We start from the raw sequence: 21,765 nt of genomic DNA, 5'->3' as shown, positions 1-21,765 counted from the left end.
GTGCCTGCAGAGCTGGAGGAGGCGAGGTCCTGCTTCTGTTGGGCAAGGAGTGAGAGACGAGGTGAGTGGCAGCAGAAACATCCCTGCTCCAGAGCTTTGATTTTGAGAGCCAAACCGAGGAGTGAAGCCGAAACGTGCACAAAGCGCAGATTTCCTATTATCACCGCTTACGAGGAGCTCGTTATTATTAAGTATGAGTCACTGCGACAGGCTGAGCGCTTTCTGTTAGGAAGGAGAGGAACCAGAAATAACGCACTGACCTCCTGTTCCTGTGCGAACAGTCAGGTTCGTGCTCTCCTCCCTCCGTGAGACGTTTCAGTTCATCATCCCGGTTTTACGGAGGCGGAGACCGGATTGGTAAATCCAGTCTGCATGCCTGAGAAGTGACCGGATTTCCAGAGGCACGGGGAGACTGCGGGCTCTTATTTTAGTCACTGAGGTGGGGATGCTGGGAGTGCTCTGCAAATCAGGGTGCCACTTTTGGGGCCATAACACAGCATTAACCAACGTTGGGGTCCCCGGCTTTCAGACCACTGGGTCTGGGCAGGGTCTAAGCAGAGCGCCCGGGTCTACCAAAGATTTCCAAGGGGCTTTTCTTGGGGGGGTGGGCGGTGCTGCTGGGGCTGGTGGCCACGATTTGGGTGCTGGGGATCTGACAGAGCTCCTTGCAGGCTGGGGAACTGAGGGGTCCCTGCACTTAGGATAGCACTGAGCGGCACAGCGGGGCCCTGCAAACCTCCCAGCTCCTGTGCAGACCGAGGCCGTGCCCAGTCCACAGCTCTGCGGGTTTGGGAAGCAGCAGGAGTGAAAAAATTAGCACGGTTCATGCCAAGGCCTGGCGGAGGCAGCTAATGAGGTAAACAGAAGCGCACAGGGAGAGAAAACCTGCGTGGCCCAGCGCCTGTCCGCAAGCAGCACTTTCCAGCGGCACCTGGCACCGTGCTCCGGGCTGGGACGGAAGCTTTGGTGCTGGCAGGGGAGCCGAGATTTTGGCGAAAGGAGCCGGGGAAGAAAAGTGGTAAAACGGGGCGGGCAGGGGCCGAGAAGTTAATGAGGCTGGGGGACACGGAGGAGGGCAAGGGGCGGCGGGGGGATGCTGAGAGCGGGCAGCGGGGCCGTCGGGGGGCACGCAGGGAGATTCCCCGGCTACTGCTGGCCACGGGGCCTCGCTCGCCATCCCCGGCTGGTTTTTGGGCTTGGAGGAGCCGAGCCCAGCCGAGCCGGGCGGGAGGAGCGCGGCAGCCCCGGCCCCTCCCCGCAGCCCGCCTCCGAGCCGTGCTTGAGCCGTGCCGAGCCGTGCCGAGCCGTGTTGAACCGTGCCCAGCAGTGCCGGGAGAGCGGGCCGGGGGCTTTCAGGTGGGTCCGGGAGCCTTCCTCGGGGTGGTCGGGGGGGAGAGGCCGAGCCCCCGCTGCCCTGCCCCTGCCCCGGTGCTGCCGGCCCCCGGGGGGCTGCGGGGACGCTTTGCGTGCTTGCGGGATGCGGGGCCGGTCAGCCCGCAGCCGGGGAACTGCGGGTCCCCGAGCAAGCTGCGGTGCTTCAGGTTGGCTGGAAGGAGCAGGGGGAGGAAAGGTTGCAAACACAGAGGGGCTGTGGGGATGCCACGCTCCCGCACCGTTTGCTCAGGGTGGGATGCCCACCAGGGCCAGTGCGTTTCGCCCCGTCTGGGCTCTTTTGGGGGTTGCTGGAGCCAAGACCTGGGTTTTCCACTGCCCCACAGCTGCTTGGAGGAGACCTGGGAAACTGGATCCCTGGTAACCAGCAGCGGTCGCCCAGACGCAGCCAGCGTTGAGTTGCAGCCGGCATCTCTTTTACGTGTCCTTCGTGTGCCGGCCTCACGGCATCGCCTCACCCGCTCGGTGCCAGGGTGCTGCGGACGAGGCGAGCCTCGTGGCAACCCGCGTGGCCCTGGACCTGCGTGGGGCGGCTGCTTCGCCCAGCAGAGCGAGGCACCAGGGCGTTCATCTCCTTCAGCGGGGCGAGCCGGGGGCAGCTCCTCCAGCTCCCACAGCCTTGGCTCCGGCCTCGCTCCCAGGGGGGAAATATCCAGAACCAGGTCACCGTAGAGCGTTCTGCCTCCTCTTTCAGGGACATGGCCTGTCAGCTGGTTTCCAAAGATTTGAAAGGGGGAAAAAAATACAAATATAAGTGATGTTGGGCTTTTTAGGGTTCGCAGCTGTCCCTGGGTTTGTGGTGGTCTGCCTTTGCAGCGCTGCCGTCCCAGCCCAGCCTGAGAAGGCAGAGGTGTGTCAGGGCTCAGGAGGCTGCGAGGGGCCGGTGTCTGGTTGCACGAGAGAGCAGCCGTGCCTCTCTGCCAGCTCCTGAAATGGAGAGCTCTCGAGGGCACGGCCTCCACCTGAAATGTAGCTTTATGAACATATCCCCTCCGCGGCCTCTTCGTCCCCTGCGCTCGACAGCTCAGCTGCGAACAGCTTCAGCGAGGAGCGAACCTCTATTTTAATTAAGCCATACACATCTCAACCACAGCCTAGATCGGTCTTGTAAATCAGCACCCTAAATGATCGGCCTTTGTTACCCGGTACAGTTACGAGGGGGAAAATTGCAGGCTGCGCCTCCCCGCCAAGCTGCCGAGCACGTTGCAGCCGGGCCGGTGCGAGCACCTCGGAGGCAGGGAGCTGATGGAGCCGGTGGCCACAGCCACCTGCGGAGCTGCTCGGGGCTGGGCCATGCCTCAGAGCACTGTGCTGGGGGCAGAGAGGGAAGCAGCGGCGTTGAAATGGTGGAAACGGCCTGGGAAAAGGCGGTTCTCCTTCCTTTGAGCATCTCCAGTCTGAAAGTCCGTCCGTCCGCCTCTGCCTCTCGCGTGCCCATCGTTGTACAGCAATTAAGGTGAGAGCGATAAAAGCCTTATCAGCTCCCAAGTGGGAGACTGATGAGTCAACTCCTCGCAGGACCATGTGGAGTTTCAAAAAAAATTAATTTAAATTTAATTTTATTTATTTATTTATTTTGCATAGAGGTTCCTTTAAATTCGGGATGGATACCACAGAACCTGAAAGAGCGGGGCAGGTATTTAACCTCCGTTGAAAAAACTTTATGCCTCAACAACTGGAAGTGGTGCTTCCATATCTGGAAGGTGGATTTGAATGCACGCAGGACTGTTTTACAGTCGTGGGTGGATAATGGGTGCATGGGAAAGCCAGGGGGAGAGAGAAAGACCGGTGGCAGAGCTACGTGTCCGGCAGACACACAGCCCTGGGGTGATCAGCAAGATCAGCATTCAGAAACAATTGCCTCTGTCAGCTTGGGAGATGCTATCAGAAAGGGGAAGGATGCCTCAAAATTGCAACTGGCTTCAGTAAAGACTAAATTTGAGGTTTCAGAGCCACCCAGCCAGCTCCCTGTGTGCTGGCAGAAGGGAGCAGCTTGTCCAGCATCTCCCACCTCTGTGTGCGAGGTGCCAATGCTTATCAGCATAGCCTGGAGGTGACCACAGAGGGGACATGGCTGGGGACACTGCCCACTGCAGTGCTCTGTCTGGGTGGGAAGAAGACATGATGTAGGAGCTACCAGGGACTGAGGGTTTGTAACCCACATTTTAGGGCTGCATGATGGCCCGAGCTTCTTGGCTTTCCTTTCTTTGTAAGTGTTTGCAGGGGAAAGCGTGAAAACTTAGATGCTGAGGTTTTAAATATAAATTAAAAATAAGCTTCAGATACCCTGTGTGTTTTAACTGGAGATTTTTACATAGCTGTGTTGGGGGGGGCGTTGCGGTAAGCCTAGCTTGTGATTTTTTTTTTTGATCGCCTTGGGGTTGGCAATGCTGCAGGTTTCTCAGGTCAAACAAGAAGGGATCTTGTTGGGCAAGAACAGCAGAAGGGAACAGCGCAAACCTTCTCGGAAGAGCCAGTGTTTTCTGAATTGCAAAACCCCATCTTGTGTGTTCATCCTGCTGGAATAGTTCTTGGACAACTCGATGGTTTAAGTGTGGGGTTGGCATCACGTCTAGATGGGACTGTCCCCACCGGCAGAACCCCATCTCCCATCGGTGGTGGCAGCAGCTCCATGGGTGAGCAGGCAGGAGGGGCTCAGCTCCACATGCCGTTCTGCCCCGTTATCTCCTCTGGCACGCAGCAGATGCTCAGGAGGTGGCTGATCACACAGACATCTCCCCACGCAGCTCTTCCCCATGGAGGTCCTTTTCCAGCATCCCTCCCGCTGCAGAGCGGTGCCTGCGCCGTTTCTGTCAAGGCTGATATGGCCAAACAGGATTGCAGGGCTTCCGAAAAACAGCACGCTTCTGAATGTAATTGTGCTTTTGTCTGCAAATTGACTTCTTCAGTTTTCCACCTTTTGATTCCCTGAGCTGTGACATCGCCTCATTTTTGGGGGGAAGAAGTCTCTCCTTCAAAGCTAGATCAAAAAGAATTTGTCGGGGTGAAACGTTCATTCTGCCTGTTTTGGGCTCATGCGTTTTGCATCAATTTTTCAGCTTCTTTAAGTTTTCTTTTTTTCCTCTGCTTTTTCAGAAAGGATACGAAGGCAAGAAGAAACTTTGAGAGAGTCAAGATTTGCATTTAGACATCACTGTGTTTTTTGCAGGACGTTTATGCTGTAGTATACAGCTGCTCAGCATTGGCAGACAAATAATCTCAGGTCTTGGAGGATCTGAAGAAACAGACTTCCAGACCTGAAGACACTGAGGAGAATGCAAATTGCCCGCATCCAAATGTTTTTAACAACCACTGCTTCCTTTCTATGCTAGAAGGCGGTGGCGCTAATTTTTTTGCGTGCCGTCCAGCCGCTTGTTTCCTACCAACTTCAGGCTTGTCGGGTCACGTCCACCTGCACGCTGATGCTTGGCCGTGGCCAAAAGTTGGTCACTGTGATCTATCAGCCTGGTGGATATGGGGCCGTGGGGAGCGAGGGGCAGGAGGAGCAGGGTGAGCAGAGCATGTGTCAGAAACTGCAGTCCCGTGGTGCCCTGTGGTTCCTTCTGCTCCTGGCCGTGAGGAGAGGTGGCCACCGGGTCGTGCTTGGGGTCGCCGAGGCATCCTGCAGCAGGACCTTTCAGCCGGCCCTAATTAGAGGCAGGAGCTGGAGGGGAAGCGCCTGTTGCGTTTTGGCAATATCCGTGCTACGGCTTGCTTTATCGCATGCTAATGAGCGCTAATTGTCCTCGGCGGCCAGCTTTTTTTTATCAAAATTGCACGGGAGCCGTTTGCGTAATCGCGTGCCAGCGTTCCCAGGGGGCAGCTTCCCGGGGAGACTTCTGATTTCAGATGAGTGCTGACCCCGATGTGCTGGGGCTGGGACTTGTAAGCGGCTTCTCTAGAGCTGGACATCAGCTCACAGGAGCCAAGAAGGATGCCTGCAGCATCTCTGGCACTTGGGTCTTGATTACCCCAGGTGAAGCAGAGCAAGTTACAGAGCAGGTCCTGAGGACCACACTTCCTCTTAATTTAGCCTTTCTTTGCGCATGTAATGATGGCAGCTTTTCCTAAGAAGGGGCTTCTGGTCTGTGTAATGCTTCTGAGGAGGCACGAAGCCCAGCATCAGTGGGGTGGTGTTTTGGGGGTGCACAGGGCTTCATCTGCTGGGGTCAGCCCCAGGGGGATGCTCGGATAAATATTTTGCCCCCACCTGTCATTACCAGCAGTCACGGAGGGAGCTTCCGCACGTCCTCTCCAGCTCCTAGCGGTGGGAGCCTTGCTTATGGCCGTGTATTGGAAGCTAATTAAAACCGGTGACAATGGTAATTGGGATGGGATGCCTGAGGATAAGTATGACCTCATGTCTAAAATGGTAATGAAGCCTACTAAAAACCTCACCAAAAAGAGGTACAACAAGGGGAGCAGAGGCAACGGTGGCACGCGGTGGGAGCGCACGGGTGCCGGGGTGCCAGGACGGGCACGTGCCCGGCTTTGTCTCTGCGGCGGGGGGCCGGTGGCTGCCGTGACCCCACCGTGTGTTGGTCTGCAGGGTGCCCCGAAGGGTGACGGGATGCCACCGTGCTGCGTGGGGACCCGCGCCCCGCACTGAGTCGCCACGTGGCGGACGACGCCCCGAGGGACGCGGGGAGGTGACCGCTCCCCGGCCCGGCTCTGGATGAAGGCTGAGGATGTGCTATGGAGCCGGGATTCAACTGCTCCGACCTCTGCGATGGCAACCCCGGTTTCGGCAGCCAGGAGCAGCAGCAGAGGACGCTGCAGGAGCTCTGCACCATCACAGTCGTACGTACGGAGGTGGGGGAGCATGAGGGTTCCTCCGTGGAAGGGGATTCGGGCGAAGGGATGGAGAGGGGCACAGGGGCATGGCAGCGAAGCGGTGCCCCCCAGCCAGAGGCCACATGCTGTCCTCTCCTGGGATGGCCTCCAAAAAGAGCCTGGCACTCAGTGGGTGGCCAGAAGGCGAGGATGCAACCATGACAGCGCTCCTGGCCTCAGAGCTGCTTAGGAGCGGGCCTGGGATGCCCTTCTCTGCCCCTGGCCTTTCCCAACCCCTGGCACTTCAAAGGGCTTTTCAAATATTAACAGAGCAGCATTTAATTAAAAGCCATCATCTGTAATAAATGGCACCTGCCCCCAGCACCAGGCCAGCAGAAGCGACACAGGGATGGATGCGCATGCTTGTGCTTGGCTCCACCTGAGGCTGCTGGAGGGAGCAGCGGGGCTCAGCCACCTCGGTCTCTGCTGGGCTCTGCATGAACGCGGGCGTTTAATTAGAAGACCATAAGCTGCTTGGCTCCCCGGGCCCTGGCAGCTTTGCTACGATTAATATTCCACCTGCTAGGGCCGGGATTTACTCTGCTCAGCGGCGGATGAAGTGCTCCATCAACTTCACGTAGTCGCAGACCACTGACGGCTGGGGAAAAACAGCGGTCGGTGTGTGGTGTGTGCGTGTTTGCAAAGGGAAAGTGGAAACCACGGTGTGCTTCTCTTCCCTGGGAAGTTCCCGAGAAGAAGTTGCAGCAATGCTTTCAGCAGCAGCCAGAGGTGGAAAGACGCTGCTGGTGGATGCAGCTGGGAGTGAAGTGGGATTTTTCAAGCGTGGTGTGAGGTGGCCCTCATTTGTGCAGCACGATGGGGTTTTTTGTGCAGCAAATCCTGGTGCGAGGTGAGGATGAGCAACCTGCTTGACCACCTGCACCATCCGGTGTGGTCTTCCTTTGTTGGAGAGCCAAAAGACCGGTGCCACCCCACCTGGGAGATAGGGAGGGGGAAGATGAGGTGGGCAGCAGGTGGCAGGTGGCAGGAGAACATCTCCCCAGGGATTCCATGCTCTGCTCTTGCCTGTCTTTCTTTCCTGGCCGAGATTTTTCATTACCAAGCAGCCCTGGGCCCAGCATGGTGCCATCTCATGCTGCACCCCAAAAGCTCTTGAGCTGCCTAGAGCTGGGGTCCCACAGACTGTCCCTGGCTGCGTGGTGGTGACCTGAACCCTCTTCAGCTGATGTCTACCTAGGATCAAGTTAGTTTTAGTTAGAGCTGGGAAACAGGCGGAGCCCAGCTGGGTGTGTTGCTGCAAGATGGGGATAAAGGTGGGGATGGCTAGCAAAGGGTGCCCCACCCTTCTTCCCAAAGAAGTGTGGCAGAGTGTGTCCTGTCTACACACCTCTCATTAGCCCTGCTGGCAGGTCTTGGTCTGAGGCAGGGGTGTCTGCTCAGGGAGAGAGGTTTGAGAGATGCTGTTTCATGTCCTTTCTGGTTGAACAATCATGGCAGTGTAGAGACCTCCTTCGCTGGGAGCCCCAGAAGTGTCCTCTTCCTCCTCACCCCTTTTGCCTTCCTCAGACGTCTTCTGACCGCAGCGGGAAGAGCTCCCCATCTTTCTCTGCTGCTCTCCTGGGCGTCGTGTGGACGTTCCTGACCGGAGGAGTCCTGCTAGCTCTCTTCTTTCTGGTCTTCACGATTCGCTTCAGGAAAAACAGGTAAGGATGTGCGTGAAGGGGCTGCTGTGGCTTCTCATGGCTGGAGAAGCAGCGCATGGTGTCATCTCAAAGGTGCTACTTAACAAATCATCAGCAGGGGTGAGGAGAAAAAGAGCTGGTTTCTCCTCTGCCCCATGGTCTTGAGAGCATCATTTGAGGAGCACAGCTCCAGGAGCAAAGTCATCGTGCTCTCAACAGCATGCCTGTTTCCCTGCTGCTTTGGGGCCACTCCTGGTTTCATCAGAGCAGTGTTGAGTTTGGTGGCTGTCTTAATTGGTCACTAAGTTATTTAGGTCCCCAAGGACATCCTCAGAGAGAAACTGTAAGGAACATGCGTTATTTACTTGCACTGCAGCTGGGCTGCCTACTGAACCTGGAGGCACAGAGGAGGCCTGTTTGTGCGAGCAGCACAGAGGGCGAGCTGGTGGATGATGTCCACTGGGGCTGGGGCACGGGGAGGAAGGCAGGGAGGAGGAGAGACAGGTTGGTCTCCAGGCTCTGTGTGGCTTTGGAAGTAGCAAGAGCCAGGGAGGAGCTCAAGGGCCCTGAAAGGAAATGATTCCCCCCCTTCCTGAACACAGTTGTTATGGGTAAAGTTATGGGGGGGGGGAAGCTGTAACCTGAATGTTAATGGCAGCTTCCTGTGTTTGAGCCTGCGCTCGGGGTGGAGGTCCTGCTGCCTGCCAGGAGTGTCAGGGTATGGCAAAAGGACTACTATTTAAAGTATGGGGCCAGGGACCATCCCCTGTGGCCACCTCCATCCCTGCAACAGGGCCTTACCCCGGTGCTGCCAGGCCACCGCGCTCAGTAACCGTCACTGCCTTCCCTGCTTTGTCTCCCGGAGGATCGTGAAGATGTCCAGCCCCAATCTGAACGTTGTGACCCTGCTGGGCAGTGGCTTGACTTACACTAGTGCTTACCTCTTTGGGATTCAGGAGCAGAGCCTGCCGTCCAGACACTCAGTGGAAACGCTTATCCAGGTGAGCAGGGCACGGCTGGGACGGGTGTCTTAACACACATGTATGTGTGTGGACACGGGTGGGAGCAATGGGTGCATCACCTCCTGGCCTCCTTACCCCCAGTGCCCCCATTTCCACCTCGTCCCGCAGGTGCGGCTCTGCCTGCTGTGTGTGGGGACCTCCCTGGTGCTGGGCCCTGTCCTGGGGAAGAGCTGGAGGCTCTACAAGGTGTTCACCCAGCGGGTGCCGGACAAGCGGGTGGTGAGTAGCCAGCCCCCAGAGCAGGACAGACACCAGACAGTCCCAAACCAGTCTGGAATGGCTGATAAGCCCAGCGAGTAACTGGGATGGTGCACATGCAACTGGGTACCTCAGGCAGAGGTCTGGCTGCACACCTGGCTGGGTTGGGGCTCCTCGTTTATGTGCGGTTGGTGTGGGATGAGCAAAACCAGGTGTCCTCAAGGGTGTCTGGAAGAGGGCCAGCCCAGGTGCATCGGATCTTCTGTGTGGTGGGAGCACTGGGTGCTCCCCCACAGTGCCAGAGGAAGGGGATAGGACAGCTGGGAGGGAAATGCGAGCCACTGTATATATTTGTGCATACAAAAGTGTGCTTACAGCTTTATGGGGCCACTTTCCAACAGTGAAAAAAAGGGAGGTGAGATGTGAGGTTTTGCAGCGAGGACTCCCATTCGTCAGGCACCAAACCCTGTGTTAAACTCATGAAATGATAATCCTATCAGCTTTTTTTTTTTTTTTTTCCCACCTCCACCTTTTTTCTCTCTGTTTGTGATACAGATGTAATGGATGACACTCTTTTTCTGGAAGTGCCATTTCCTGCTATGGCATTTACCAGCTAGCCATGCAGTCAGGGAGGGCTCATACCTGGTCCCAAGCCTGGTTGGGTCTCCAAGAGTCTGGGAGCTGGAGGCAGAGATGTAGGTGATGGGCTGTAGGTAAGCTGTTGGACTCCACTCCAGGGGGAAGTATTAGGTTGAACACATCCCTTGGAAGAGACAACTAGAAGGAGACCCAGGGGAATGGAGGTTGCTGGTGCCCATTTACCACTGACTGTAACACTTCCTGCGTGTTTGCAGATTATCAAAGACCTCCAGTTGCTGGTGATGGTGGCAGTGTTGGTGTTGGCAGACGCTGTATTGCTCTTGACGTGGGTCTTCTCCGATCCGGTCCAGTGTTTCCGAAGCCTCAGCGTCTCAGTGCGGGTAAAGGGATGAGGAGAGGTGGTGCAGCACTACGCTGTGTCCTGTCTGATCTCTGGGGGCAATGCTGGTGGATGGTCAGGCTTTTGGAGGTGCTGTTTAAAAACAAGACAGACAGAAAAGCCAAAAAGCCTTTGGGGTTCTCCAGATTGGCTTTGTCTGTGGCCTACTTCAGAGATGGGGGTCAGCTGCAAGATTTCCAGGTCCATGCACCCAAACCAGGAAGGGGATATCTGCTTGCAGAGCTTTGGCTGGCCAAGCAGTGGGGTCTAGTGAATGGTCTTGACCAGTGTGTGCAGGTCACCTGGGTGGCACAGAAGAGGACCACGGCATCCACAGATGCTTTAGAAAAAGGCTTAACCAGCCCCATTGCAAGCAGAATACCAAAATATTCCTGATTTAACTGCCTGCCCCAGCAGCACCAGATTTGGCATTTCCCTTTAGGAGTTTACAGAGGAGACCTGCTTGGATTTGTAGACCTGTCGCCCATCCGTCTGTCCCTGCTCCCAGACAGGGGCAGCAGCCTTCACTTCTGCCTTCCCATTGCCTCCTAGGCGACAGAGAAAGGCATGACCTGTTCAGTGAGCCGGATGCAGTCCTGTGCATCTCTTTATTCCGATCTTTGGCTCGTTCTCATTTTAGGGTTTAAGGTACGTAACCTCTCTATTGATTCTTGCGTTGTATCTCACCTCCTCCCAGTCTCACAGCCATAACTGTTTAGCAGCATTTGTAGTTTCTCTGCTCTCCTGAGCTACATGTGCATTGCAGGTCCCAACTGCTCCTGTTCATCTTGAAAGCCTCCCAACTCTATTTCTTCTCATCTTGATGTTTTCTTGCATTCCTTTGTAAAAGCCCTGTCAGCCAGTTTCTCCCTGCCTCACTGTCTCTTCTGCACACACTATGCACGTGCTCTCTCTCCAGTTCTTGGCCTGTAACCACCCGTGCCTCATCTATCTCCCTCCTTAAAACTTGTGTCTTAATGTTTTCCAAAGCTCACTTTTTCCATGAAGCTTCAGTTCAGCGTCTGCCCCAGTGATGCACTGTGCAGCTCAGACCCTGAGTCGTCTGACTCCAAATCAAGGAGGTGCTGACGACAAGTGCGTGGTGTCTACCTTCACAGGATGTTTATCAGCTTAATTATACCACTGAAATACACTTTCACTGGCGTAACGTTGTATGTGGCCATTCATATTCCAGAAGAGTTAGTTATACTGATGTAACTATATAGGTATAATTATAGCTGTAATTATCCGTGGTCTCATGTGTCTCTGGGTTGGCAGAGGTTGGAAGCATTTCAGCAAGCTGATTTTGATGAACCTTGTGAGATCACAGCCTTCCTTTGCAAATGGCTCTGTCCCCGCATGCAACACAAGCAATTCCTTTCTGACTCACCATAATGTAATAGTCATTGACCATCTACCAAGAACCATAGGAATAAGAGCAGAAAGAGACCTCAGGACACTGCCAAGTCCTTCTCCCCCCTCCACTTCATTTTAAAGGCATTAGCCTAGTCTGTCCTCAAAAGACCTTTGGTGCTGGGGATTTCAGACCTTCCCTGGGCAGGCACTTTTGGTGCTACATCTCCATCCCTGACTTTGTCCAGAGTTTGTGTTAGGTTTCTTCAGGGCTTAGATGAGTAATGCTTTTGCCTGCAGCTCCTCCAAACTCTTTTTGTTCCTCTCATTCACAACAAAACATTCCCAGTCACAGGTACTCCTCATTAGCATTGCCTTGAACCTGACCCTGATCCTATCTACTGGGTGTCACAGAGGTATTGCTTTAGTGGTTTCTCTGGAGCTAATCTGGATTTACACTAATGTGAGAGTAGGCTCTGTCTCTGCGTGTACATCGCACTTCTTATTTTCCAAAGCATTACTGTGCTCAGCTCTTTGTGAAGCCACTCAGTGCATTATCCTGGTTTTACTGGCACGGAGCAACGGACAGAAATGGCTTGCCAAGGTCATCCATTGAATTAGGAGCACAGGCCTCTGCTCAAGATTCAAAACAACAACAAAACTAAGTCCTGTGCTTATTTAAAGTCCTAATTTACCAGCTGGCAGTGTTTTTGTCTGTGTCCCCGGTAGACTACATGAATATTAAATGGGACTTTGGTGCTGTTATTTTCTCGCTTAGGACTTGGCTTGCCTTTGGGCCCTGTGTTTGTAGGTGAATGTGGTTATCCAGCGCAGATCCTATAGAGCAGATTTGGGTGTCAGCTTAGTTCCTAGGTCTCACTATTGCGATTCTCCCATGAGAACTCACAGTGCTCTTAAGTCGGGAGTCTTGGCAGTGTCCAAGGATGTGAACCTCCCCTCCCTGTCAGAGAGTCCCTCCAGCCCATAACCCTCAGCCCATAACCCCATAACCCCAGTAAGCAACCACTGCACAGAGGGGTCCAGAAGGGTCTACAAAATATGTGCCACTGGTCATAAAAAAGGACTGCCTGATGCCTAAATAACAATTTTATATTTATTAGCAGTAAAAGGCCGACAGCTGCACTTGCTAGGTAGTGCAGGGATTATGTAGGAGTCATGTGCCCAGTATTTGGGTCCTTGCATGAATAGGGAATTTGTTAGACGGCATTTCCAAAGGACCCTGAAAGCAGACCACGACCTGTGCTAACAGAGGAGGGCAAAAAATACTCGGTGTTGCCTGGGAGTGAGACCTGGGGAGAGGATAGCTGTGCGCAGAGCCCTTCTTCAGCCCCTTCCACGGCCGCTGGCGTCAGGCAGGAAACGGGGATGGAGAAAGAATTGAACCGTGGAGTTTCCTGGATTTCTATTTGAAGAGGCAGCAAGGACATCCTCTCCCCTCCAGCCTAACCCCCTGCTTTTTCTGTCTTGCTTTTTCCTTCTGAATGCCCTTCTGAGCCTCCTTTCTGCCCCGTCAGAGGTGTGTTGCTGCAGTATGTCCCACCACCACCGTGTCCCCGCGGGGATTTTCCTCTCCCCTCCATCTTTGCCGTTCCTGCTCCACCACAGAGGAAGCTTTCCCTCCTCTCCCTGCCTCTCCTGGCCATGCCCTGCCCTGTGGCATGGCCTGGCGCCCCGCAGGTCCTGCCAGTGCCACCAGCCCTGCCCTCCCACCCCGCCGCTGCTGACGAAGCATCCCCCGGCCTGCAGCGCCCTGCTGGGCTCTCACCACGCTGCACAGCGCCCGCCACACAAGAGATCAAAGGGCATTAATTAGGATGGCACTGAGTGTCAGGCTGTAATTATCCCCGCTCTGCCAATCTCCCTTCTGAAGGCAGGCCTTGTCTTCTGCTTGCAGAGCGTCCTGCTGCTCTATGGGACGTACCTGGCCGGCCTGACCGACAACGTCAGCTCCCCGCCGGTCAACCAGTCCCTGACGCTCGTCGTGGGGGTCAACCTCATTTTCCTGGTGGCTGGTGCCATCTTCTTAGTTCACCGTTTCTTCCGCACTTGGCACAACTTGCTGTTTGGTTTCACCTCCGGGGGCATCTTTGTGTGTACGACTACGATCAACTGCTTCATCTTCGTCCCGCAGGTACGCTGCCAGCATTGTACAGAGACCGGCCTGGAAACGGGCACGTTTCTGGGGTTTAACACTTGTATTTCCTGCTGCTTTCCCCAAATGTGCGGGCTCACCTGCACAGCTCATCCTCCAAAACCCGGTGGCTCTGCTTCCCCAAGCAAGTCCCTTGAATCTCCGAGGGCTGAGTTTCTCTGCCCACAGCCCTCGGCAGGTCCCCCGTGTCCTCACCTCATACCCCACATGCACTCTCAAAGGAGGAAACTCAGTGGTGCTTTAAGGAAGCCTTTTGTGACCCAGCTCGGCTCTTCTGCTTCCCACGTCCTCCAGGAGGAGCCCGGTGCATCTGACCGTGACGTTAGTGAGAAAAATGCTCCCATTGTCACAGCGAGAGGAAGCAGTTGTTTACTCAGATTTATGTTTGGAGGAATGTTAGGGCTCAAGGAAATGAGGTGAGGAAAGGAGGAAGAGGTGAAACAGAGGAAAGAGCAGATCTGTGCAAGAGAGGGCTCGGGGGATCTCACCCACATGCATAAATACCTGATGGGGAGGAGGAGGGAAGGGGGAGCCAGGCTCTTCTCAGCGGTGTCCAGTGATGGGACAGGAGACAATGGACACAGTCTGAAACACAGGAAATTTTGTTTAAACATCAGAAAAAGGGTGGTGTTTTTTTATATTTTTTTTTTCTTGCTGTGAAGGTGGTCAGACAATGGCACAGATTTCCCAGAGAGGCTATGGTGTCTCCATGTGGAGAGATGCTCACAACCCAGCTGTACGCATCCATGGGCAGCCCGCTCCTGTCTGACTGGGGGGGACAAGATGATCTCCAGAGGTCCCTGCCCACCTTGGCAATCCTTCTGGGGTTGGTTGGTGTAACCACAGGGTCCCAACCCAGTGGATTACCAGCTCTTGGGAGCCCTCCTGGGGCGAGCACCAAGCCCGCTGGTGATCCCTGAGCGGGGACGGAGAAGCAGCTGAGCTGCGCTGCACCAGTCCTGCCTTCTGCCTCTGCTCTTCCTCCGTGTAGCCTGGGGGCTTTGAGCATTTTACTTAACTCGAATCTTTTAATTCATCGGCTTGTTTTTCCTAATGGGCTTGCTCTTCTATTGCTCTTCTGAGATCGATGAGCAGTGGGAGCTGGGCTGTGCAAGACGAGAGACAAGAAAACAGATATTAAGTGCTGCTGGTTTACGCCTTGTCACCAGCGATTCGGGGACTAGGCAGCGTGTGTGATGCTCTCTTTGTTACAGAGTCAGGGGAAGGGGAGGGGGCTTGTACAGCACGCTTGAAGGTTGCAGCACAGCTCTCTCCGTGTTAAAAGCCAAGCCAGGGACCGGGCAGGGTTCAGACATGTGGGATGCTCAGAGCACTGCTTCGCCACCTCCCTGGCTGCCTGTCCCTGCGCTCATCCGTCACACCCCGCCTTTGTCTCCCTCGCTCTGTCCCTTTGTCTCCTTCTCCCCGAGCGGCAGCTGCCTCCCTCCGCACGCACCGTGCCGGTAACAGCTCCTTGTGCCCCGCAGCTCAGGCAGTGGAAGGCCTTTGAAGAAGAAAGCCAAACCCTGAGCCACATGGCAAAATATTTCACCAGCCCGAGCAGGAGCTGCCACTCGGTGTACAGCGAGGAGCAGCTCTACCAGCTGATAGGGGAGAAAAACTCCATGAAGCGGCTGCTGACAGAGGTAGGGGGCTCTGCCGGCCCTGATACCGTGGCCATTGGGTCTCAGTGGCCTCTTCACGCCCTGCCCTTTGTGTGCCAAGGCTTGGTGGGGTGGGCAGCCCTTTGCTACACCCCTGTCCCCCATCTGGAGGGGAGGAGCTGATTGGTTTTGTCCTGTCATTCTGCATCCTCATCCTGAAGTGCCAAAATTTGGGCATAAAACAGACGGCCTGATTTAAAAAATATATATATATATAAATATATATATATATATATATATATATTATATATATATAAGCGGAAGGAAGAGAGCAGAAAAGCCTGGTTTCCACAGCGTGGTCAAATATAAGGTGAATTTAGAGGGGAGCTGCACCCTCTCAGGAAAGCCCCCAGCCCCTACTCCCTCACCTGCACTCGGGGAGCCACTGTCCCCCACGCCTGAGGGCTCTAGGGTGCACTGGGGAGGAGGAGGTCCCAGCTGGCTTTTGCAGGCTGTCTCAGAGCTCCTCTCTGCACGGAGAAGTGCGACTCATTTTTTGCCCCGTCCACTTTTGAATCCTCAACGTTTACCTACCCGTGCTTGACACGTTTGTGTGTTCGATGCAGAAAAACGCCGTGATCGAGAGCCTGCAGGAGCAAGTGAACAATGCCAAGGAGAAGCTGATGAGGCTGATGTCTGTGGAGGGCGGCTGCGACCCCGCGGTGCTGGCTCCCTGCACCCGGAGCACAGGGTGGCACGGTGAGCGGCGTGGCTGCGCTGCGGCCGGTGGGGATGTGCCTGGGGACTGCTGCCCCCTGGATCCAGAGCAGGACGGGCAGCAGCCTCCTCAGTTGCTGCATGCATCACCACACAGTCTGATGCCTTTTAGTGGTGATGCTCAGGATCTCTGGAGATGTGTGAGCCATGAGCACGTGCTGCCAGAGGAGCCTGATTGCTCTCCGGTGCTGCTTTTTGATGTGGGGGACAGCCCTGAATGCAGCCCAAAAGATGCCCAGGAACATGGGATGCTTGCAGGGAAGGGGCATCCTCTGGAACCTGGCCAGGACGTCTCAGCTACTGCATCCAGAGAGCATCCCCCCAAGGTCAGCTACGTAAGCAGCGAGAAGCTGCAGGAAATCTTGCAAGATCTGAGCCTGGACGGCAGGACCTGCAGCCCGGCCTTCCCCGCACGTGGGGGGGGGATGTGGGGGGTGCAGGAGGGGTACCCAGCCACCCGCAATCCCCTCAGCCCCTACCTGACGAGGCGGCGGCGGCATGTCCCGCTGCCCCCTGCCTCTGCCGGCTTCCCCACATCCCCGTCCCCTCGCCCCCGGTGTGCAGCCAGCTCGGTGGTCAGCAGGCTGGGCACACGGGGCCGTGGGGAGCCAGCACGCCTCGCCATGGGGAGGGAAGGCGAGGGAGCTGACAGAGGGCTCCATTACCCAGCACCATACTCTCTATCCATCCCCACCGAGGGATGGCCGGAGCCCCAGGGCTGGGAGGCAAGTGGCACGGGCCCAGAAATTCACCACGATGCTTCCCCGTGGGACTGGCGGCAGCGGGGTGCCCCGGGGATGCCAGCTCGTCCCGCCCTGCACTCGCTGTACCATTACCCGGACTCGGACTCCAGCAGCAGCTCCGAGGAGATGTTTCCCTGCTGCCACCGGCCCTGCTGCCAGGCCTGCCTGCACAGCCCCCGCGGCTCGCTGGGCAGCAGCAGCAGCAGCAGCACGGACACGGACACAGAGCCTGGTGGGGCTGCAGGATGCTGGCTGGAGCCCCAGAGCAGGGCTCAGCCTGTTGTGAACTTCAAAGAAGATCTGAAACCCACGTTTGTGTGATCACGAGCACCCCCGTCCCAAAGGCGAGTGCCCCCTTCCTCCCAAAGCACGCTCTGTGAAAGAAAACACAGTGATGCAAAATAAATGCATCCCTCTGGGATGGAGACAGCAGGAGCACTTGCAGCTGTGGCAAAGCCACGGCCTCACAGCTGAGGGCACGATGGAGACTCTGGTGAGGCTTGGTAGTGTCTGAGCATGAGCGTGGAGTCCAAAGGTGACATCTTTGGAGGTGGCCTTGCATTTTGTGCAGCTCAGTTGCACAGTCGTAGGTTAGACTCAGGTTGGCGCTGAAGGAAAGGACAAGCAAGCAATCTTAAAGAGGATCTGAAAAGGTTTCTCTCTCTCTCTCTCTCTCTCTTTTTTTTTTCCTGCAGCTTGTGTGCCCTTCCGTATGCCTTTGTGGTGGATGAAGTAGCCTGGAATCTTTTAGGTTTGTTTAAATTAATACGGTCTGTTTAATTTTTTTGTCTGAGAAATATCAAAGCAGTAAAAGCAGTGTGCCCGCTGTTGTTGGGATGTTTGTGGAGGCATTTCAAGCGTGTAGCTGCCTTCACAGGAGAAGTGAGGGGCTCTGAAACCTGAAGCCCAGCCCACAGAGACCCCTTTGGAGGCAGGATGCCTGTGCTGAAAGGGATGGTAACGGAGGCACCCCCAACCCAGCTTTGAACGATGCACATCCCTCTCATTATCCTTTATGAAGGTCAAATATCTCACTGTTGTATCCCCTCACCAGCACCGCCTTTTCTTCCCCAGCACTTCTTCTCCGGATTTGCTGAATCCTGCATTCCTAGGGCAAATCGCCAAACCCAATCACCTTAAGGAGAACAATATCCCCACAGCCCCTCATGGTTCCCAATACGGAAACTCTCCAAAGGGTGATCCCAATTCCCAAATCCCATGTCCTGGGGGGGCACAGGTGTCCCCTTCCCCAGCTGCAGGGCCAGATGGATGCTGACCACAGCGGGCAGGTGGTGGGCAAAGGGCTGGGGCTGCCACCCGTTCCTGACCACCGCTGCCTCCCCTGCAGAGGAGGTGGGCAAAGCAGTGGGGTTTGGTGTCCTGGGGTTTGGTGCCTACCAGGTGGGATATGGCAAGAAGGGGGCCCTGCCTACTGCGGGTCCCCCTGAGACTGGGATGTGAGGGGGTCTTCTGTCCTCCTTAAGCGTGGTTAGAGTTTGCTCTGGGGCTAGGAGAGATGGCAGGGTGGTCATGGGGAACGATCAAACGCTAAGCCATCTGGAAGCAACTGATATAAAAATTAACTTAAAATCTACTAGTGAAGGCAGAAAAATTCTCTGGAGGACTTTGAACCGATGGTTTGTTTGGAAACTCTTCATTGGAATTTGGGGCAATTTCTTTGCTCTGTCTGGTCACGAGCAGCCACAAAGGAAAGCCACATGCCAGGGGGACACACATACTTTCCATGTACACACAGAGGGCTGACACCGTGCATACATGCACACGTGTGTGCACGCATGAGCACTCACTGATGCTTTAGGCAGCTCCCAGCTCCAGCCTCGTCCTGTGCCTAGCAAGGAGCACGCATTGGATCCAGGTGGGAAGAGCCAGAGCACCACGTAGTGGACCAGGCTGCCTGCACGTGAGAGGAGAGAACAGCGAGATGGTGGGCTGCCTTTTATTGCCATTAGCGTTATGAGAACTTTGCATCTGTCATTGGACATACACAGGAGCATTCCTGCACCTTATCTTTAGCCATCAGGCACTAAATTACGTGTTTGGTTCCCCAACAGCTCCTTGTACATCCTTTGGAGGAGTCCTTCTCTCCCCACCACACGATTCAATGTGTTTTAATTTGGGCTTTGCCCAGAACCCAAGGTTTGTGAACAGCTGTAGGGACAGGGGTGCACATTCTGCCACGGCAGAAAGGCAGACCGTGAGAGCTGTGGCAGCAGGACCATGAGTGCCCCAATCTGTATTTTCTTGCTGTTGGCTACAGAGATAGCTCAAAGAGAGCTGTCTCACCTGAGGGTCCTGTAGTATCAACATCCCATACAAGCAATGAGGTCCTCTGAACGTTTCCAGCTTCGTGAGCTGCATCTCCAACTCATTCTTTCCCTTCTGGCCCTGCACCTCTCTGGATTCCAGCTACCGTCTGCAAACAGACTCATAGGAGGAGATGACAAAGCCACCTCAGACAGTGTACTAGAGCCCTGCCACGTACGGTGTGACAGGAGATGCTCCCCAGATGGCCTGTGAAGGGCCTCTCCCCAGTTCACAGGGATCAGAAAGAGCATTGCTAGCTGTGGGATGTGGCAATGTGGAGAGCAGCAGTTGGTGGCTCTGGGTCTCTAGATGATGTGGGTTGCGGGTTTTGGGGAGGTGAGGGAGTGCCCACATCAATATGAGACCTTTACAGGTTTGGAAGAAACTTTGTAAGAGTTGTCCTAAAGCCCAACAGCCATGAGGGCTGCAGTGAACTGCTCTCCTCCTGAGCAACGTTGTTCTCCTGAGCCCAGATACCTGGCCAGTCTCTTTCTTACCTTATCCAGTTCTTCACGTGTGCCTTCTCCTTGGCCTCTACCTCTAGGTACTCCTCCAGCTGCTGCTGTTACCCCAAAGTCTGCACTTAAAGCTGGGACTGCAAAGCTCTAGGTGTCCAGTTGTGAAGCACCAAACTCATCAGTGCAAGCTGCACCCTGGTCACAGCCTTGTGCTGCAGAAAGTGGTCTCATCCTTGGGGGACAGAAAAAATAATAATAATAAAAAATAAATAAATAAAAAACCCCTATGGGTCCTGAGAAGGTAGGAGAAATGCGGCTGTTTTAGCAGTAGATGTGAAATAACTTCCTGCTATATTTTATGACCGTGCACTGTGGAAACAATCTCCCCACACACATGGCAGAGTGAGTGCATGCGGCATGCAAACACGGCTCAAAGTTAAGTGTCTTTCCTGCATTAAAGTTGTGGATCAAAGCCTCTGGAGCACGCTCACCTCCAAGCACACACCTCTCAGTGCTCACAGCGAGGGCTCCTGCTTTCATGCCCACACTGCCACCTCTCCCCTGTGTGGAGGAGCCTCTAGCTGAGCTGGTCTTCTTCTGTCTCAGGCATCTGCAGCTTTATGTTTTTTGCTGCCAGGGTGCTATCCTTTACATAAGGATTTATTTTATTTTATTTTATTTTATTTTATTTTATTTTATTTATTTCATTTCATTTCATTTCATTTTTTTTTCCTGGAGGTTCTTGCAGACAGAACGGTTGCAAGATACTTTGCACCCAGCTATAAAAAGTGCCCAGTGATTCAGCATTTACTGCACCGTACACAGACTCCTGTTATCATATCAGCAGGAATGCGGGGCTAGGAGGGATCTCCTAGTCATCGTCGTATTCCCTGTCTATGACAGGCAGTGAGTCATGATGTTCCCCTTGTTAATTTATCACAGTCCATCCTGGGAGTCACTAGGAGTTTTCTTGGCAGGTTATTCCAGAACCTCATTCTGACAGGAAGGAAACTTATTTGTGATTTCCAGCCCACGTCTTTTCATAGCCTATTTTTATCTACTTGTTCTCATGCCAGTGCTGTCTTCTTGTCAAGAGCTGTTCTTCCTTCTTTAACCTACTCTCTTTTTGTGCTGGTGAAGAGTGTGGCCCTTTCTTCCCAGGATCACTGGCCTACTCGGACAAAAGATCTCCGAGGCCTACTTGAAAGAGTTTGTGAAGTGCTAGATTCGGACCACAGTCTCGAAAAGCAGACGAGTAGAAATATTCATCGGTAGTTAGGACATCGGAAAGGCAACTATCCTGGGAGTCAGAGGGAACTGAATGTTTTCTCTGAAAGCCTGCAACAGGCCAGGGGTTCCCAGTACTCATCGGGTGCTGGGTTTACCAGCCGTACTTCAGTACGCTCACAGGGCAAGGCCTGTTCATCCCTCATGTTCTGATGTTTCCTTCCAGCACATCTGCAGGATGAGAGGTGCACCTGTGCCTGGCCAGTGCAGAAACCCTGACGAGCCTTTCCTTGTCAGAGCTTCCCATCACTTAGTACATCCATAGGAAGCCCAGTTCCTTAGAAAGCCCTCGGTATCCACCAAGATGCCCACAGGAGGTGAAAATGAAGGCACACTACACAGAGTGTCCCGATGACGTGATTCAATGCAGGAATGTCACACACATTTTATTGAACGAGGTGAATACAACCAGCAGGGCACCCTCCTGGAGGTGTGTGCTGGTTTCCAGGCAATTACATCTCATATCTAACCCACATGAGCAGGGCGGTATTTCAAACCAAAGAGAACGGCAGGAATAGCATTAGCTGATGCAATCGCACCTTGAATTTACAGCGCTGCTAGGCAGATCCGTGAGCAGTGGGATACACTGTACACAGTTACAGCGAATTCAAGTCCTTGTTTGAAAGCAGCTGTGTTTCTACAAACAGTTCCCAAATACAGGTGCTGGATAAAGACTTTTCCTCTGACAGGTGAATCTTTCATTTGATGGTGGGTTATTCTTTTGTGGGTATCAGCTCATTTTCTTGCTATTACAGCATTTTTCAGACCAGTAAGAAAAACATATGTTGTGCTCTCATGCTCCTGTAACCCATTTTTTGCAGCTCCCTGATGGAGTGGTCTTTTCCCTAGTTCTCCTAATGTCTCCTAACGCCCATGTGAAACCTTTGGGCTGAAATCCACCCTGTGATGCAGAACCTCTCAGCCCCCGCTGCCTCCAGGAACAGCTGCTTGAGAGCATCCGAATTTAGCCTTTAAAGC

The 21,765-nt window shown here is 54.4% G+C and overlaps 1 protein-coding gene across 5 annotated transcripts; it reads left to right on the top strand.

The window, feature by feature from the left end:
* The first annotated feature begins 385 nt into the window (after positions 1–385).
* GPR156 (G protein-coupled receptor 156) lies at positions 386–21,765 on the top strand. 5 transcript variants are annotated; one of them, XM_035540402.2, is made up of 12 exons: positions 386–439; positions 5,942–6,204; positions 7,753–7,889; positions 8,734–8,869; positions 8,999–9,109; positions 9,943–10,068; positions 10,620–10,715; positions 13,336–13,572; positions 15,081–15,239; positions 15,824–15,956; positions 17,413–17,468; positions 21,637–21,765. In XM_035540402.2, exons 2-11 carry the CDS (start codon positions 6,088–6,090, stop codon positions 17,451–17,453), a joined length of 1,293 nt encoding a protein of 430 aa, XP_035396295.1. In that variant the 5' UTR covers positions 386–439; positions 5,942–6,087; the 3' UTR covers positions 17,454–17,468; positions 21,637–21,765. The 5 variants fall into 5 exon arrangements, with proteins under 5 accessions (XP_035396295.1, XP_035396296.1, XP_035396294.1 ...); XM_035540403.2 differs by lacking the exon at positions 21,637–21,765 and having other exon boundaries at positions 17,413–17,492; XM_035540401.2 differs by lacking the exons at positions 17,413–17,468; positions 21,637–21,765 and having other exon boundaries at positions 5,942–6,192; positions 15,824–17,196.

The sequence above is a fragment of the Cygnus atratus genome, chromosome 1 (genome assembly GCF_013377495.2).
Source record: "Cygnus atratus isolate AKBS03 ecotype Queensland, Australia chromosome 1, CAtr_DNAZoo_HiC_assembly, whole genome shotgun sequence".
In the NCBI taxonomy this organism is placed as follows: domain Eukaryota; kingdom Metazoa; phylum Chordata; class Aves; order Anseriformes; family Anatidae; genus Cygnus; species Cygnus atratus.
This window is presented reverse-complemented; position numbering and strand designations above follow the sequence as displayed.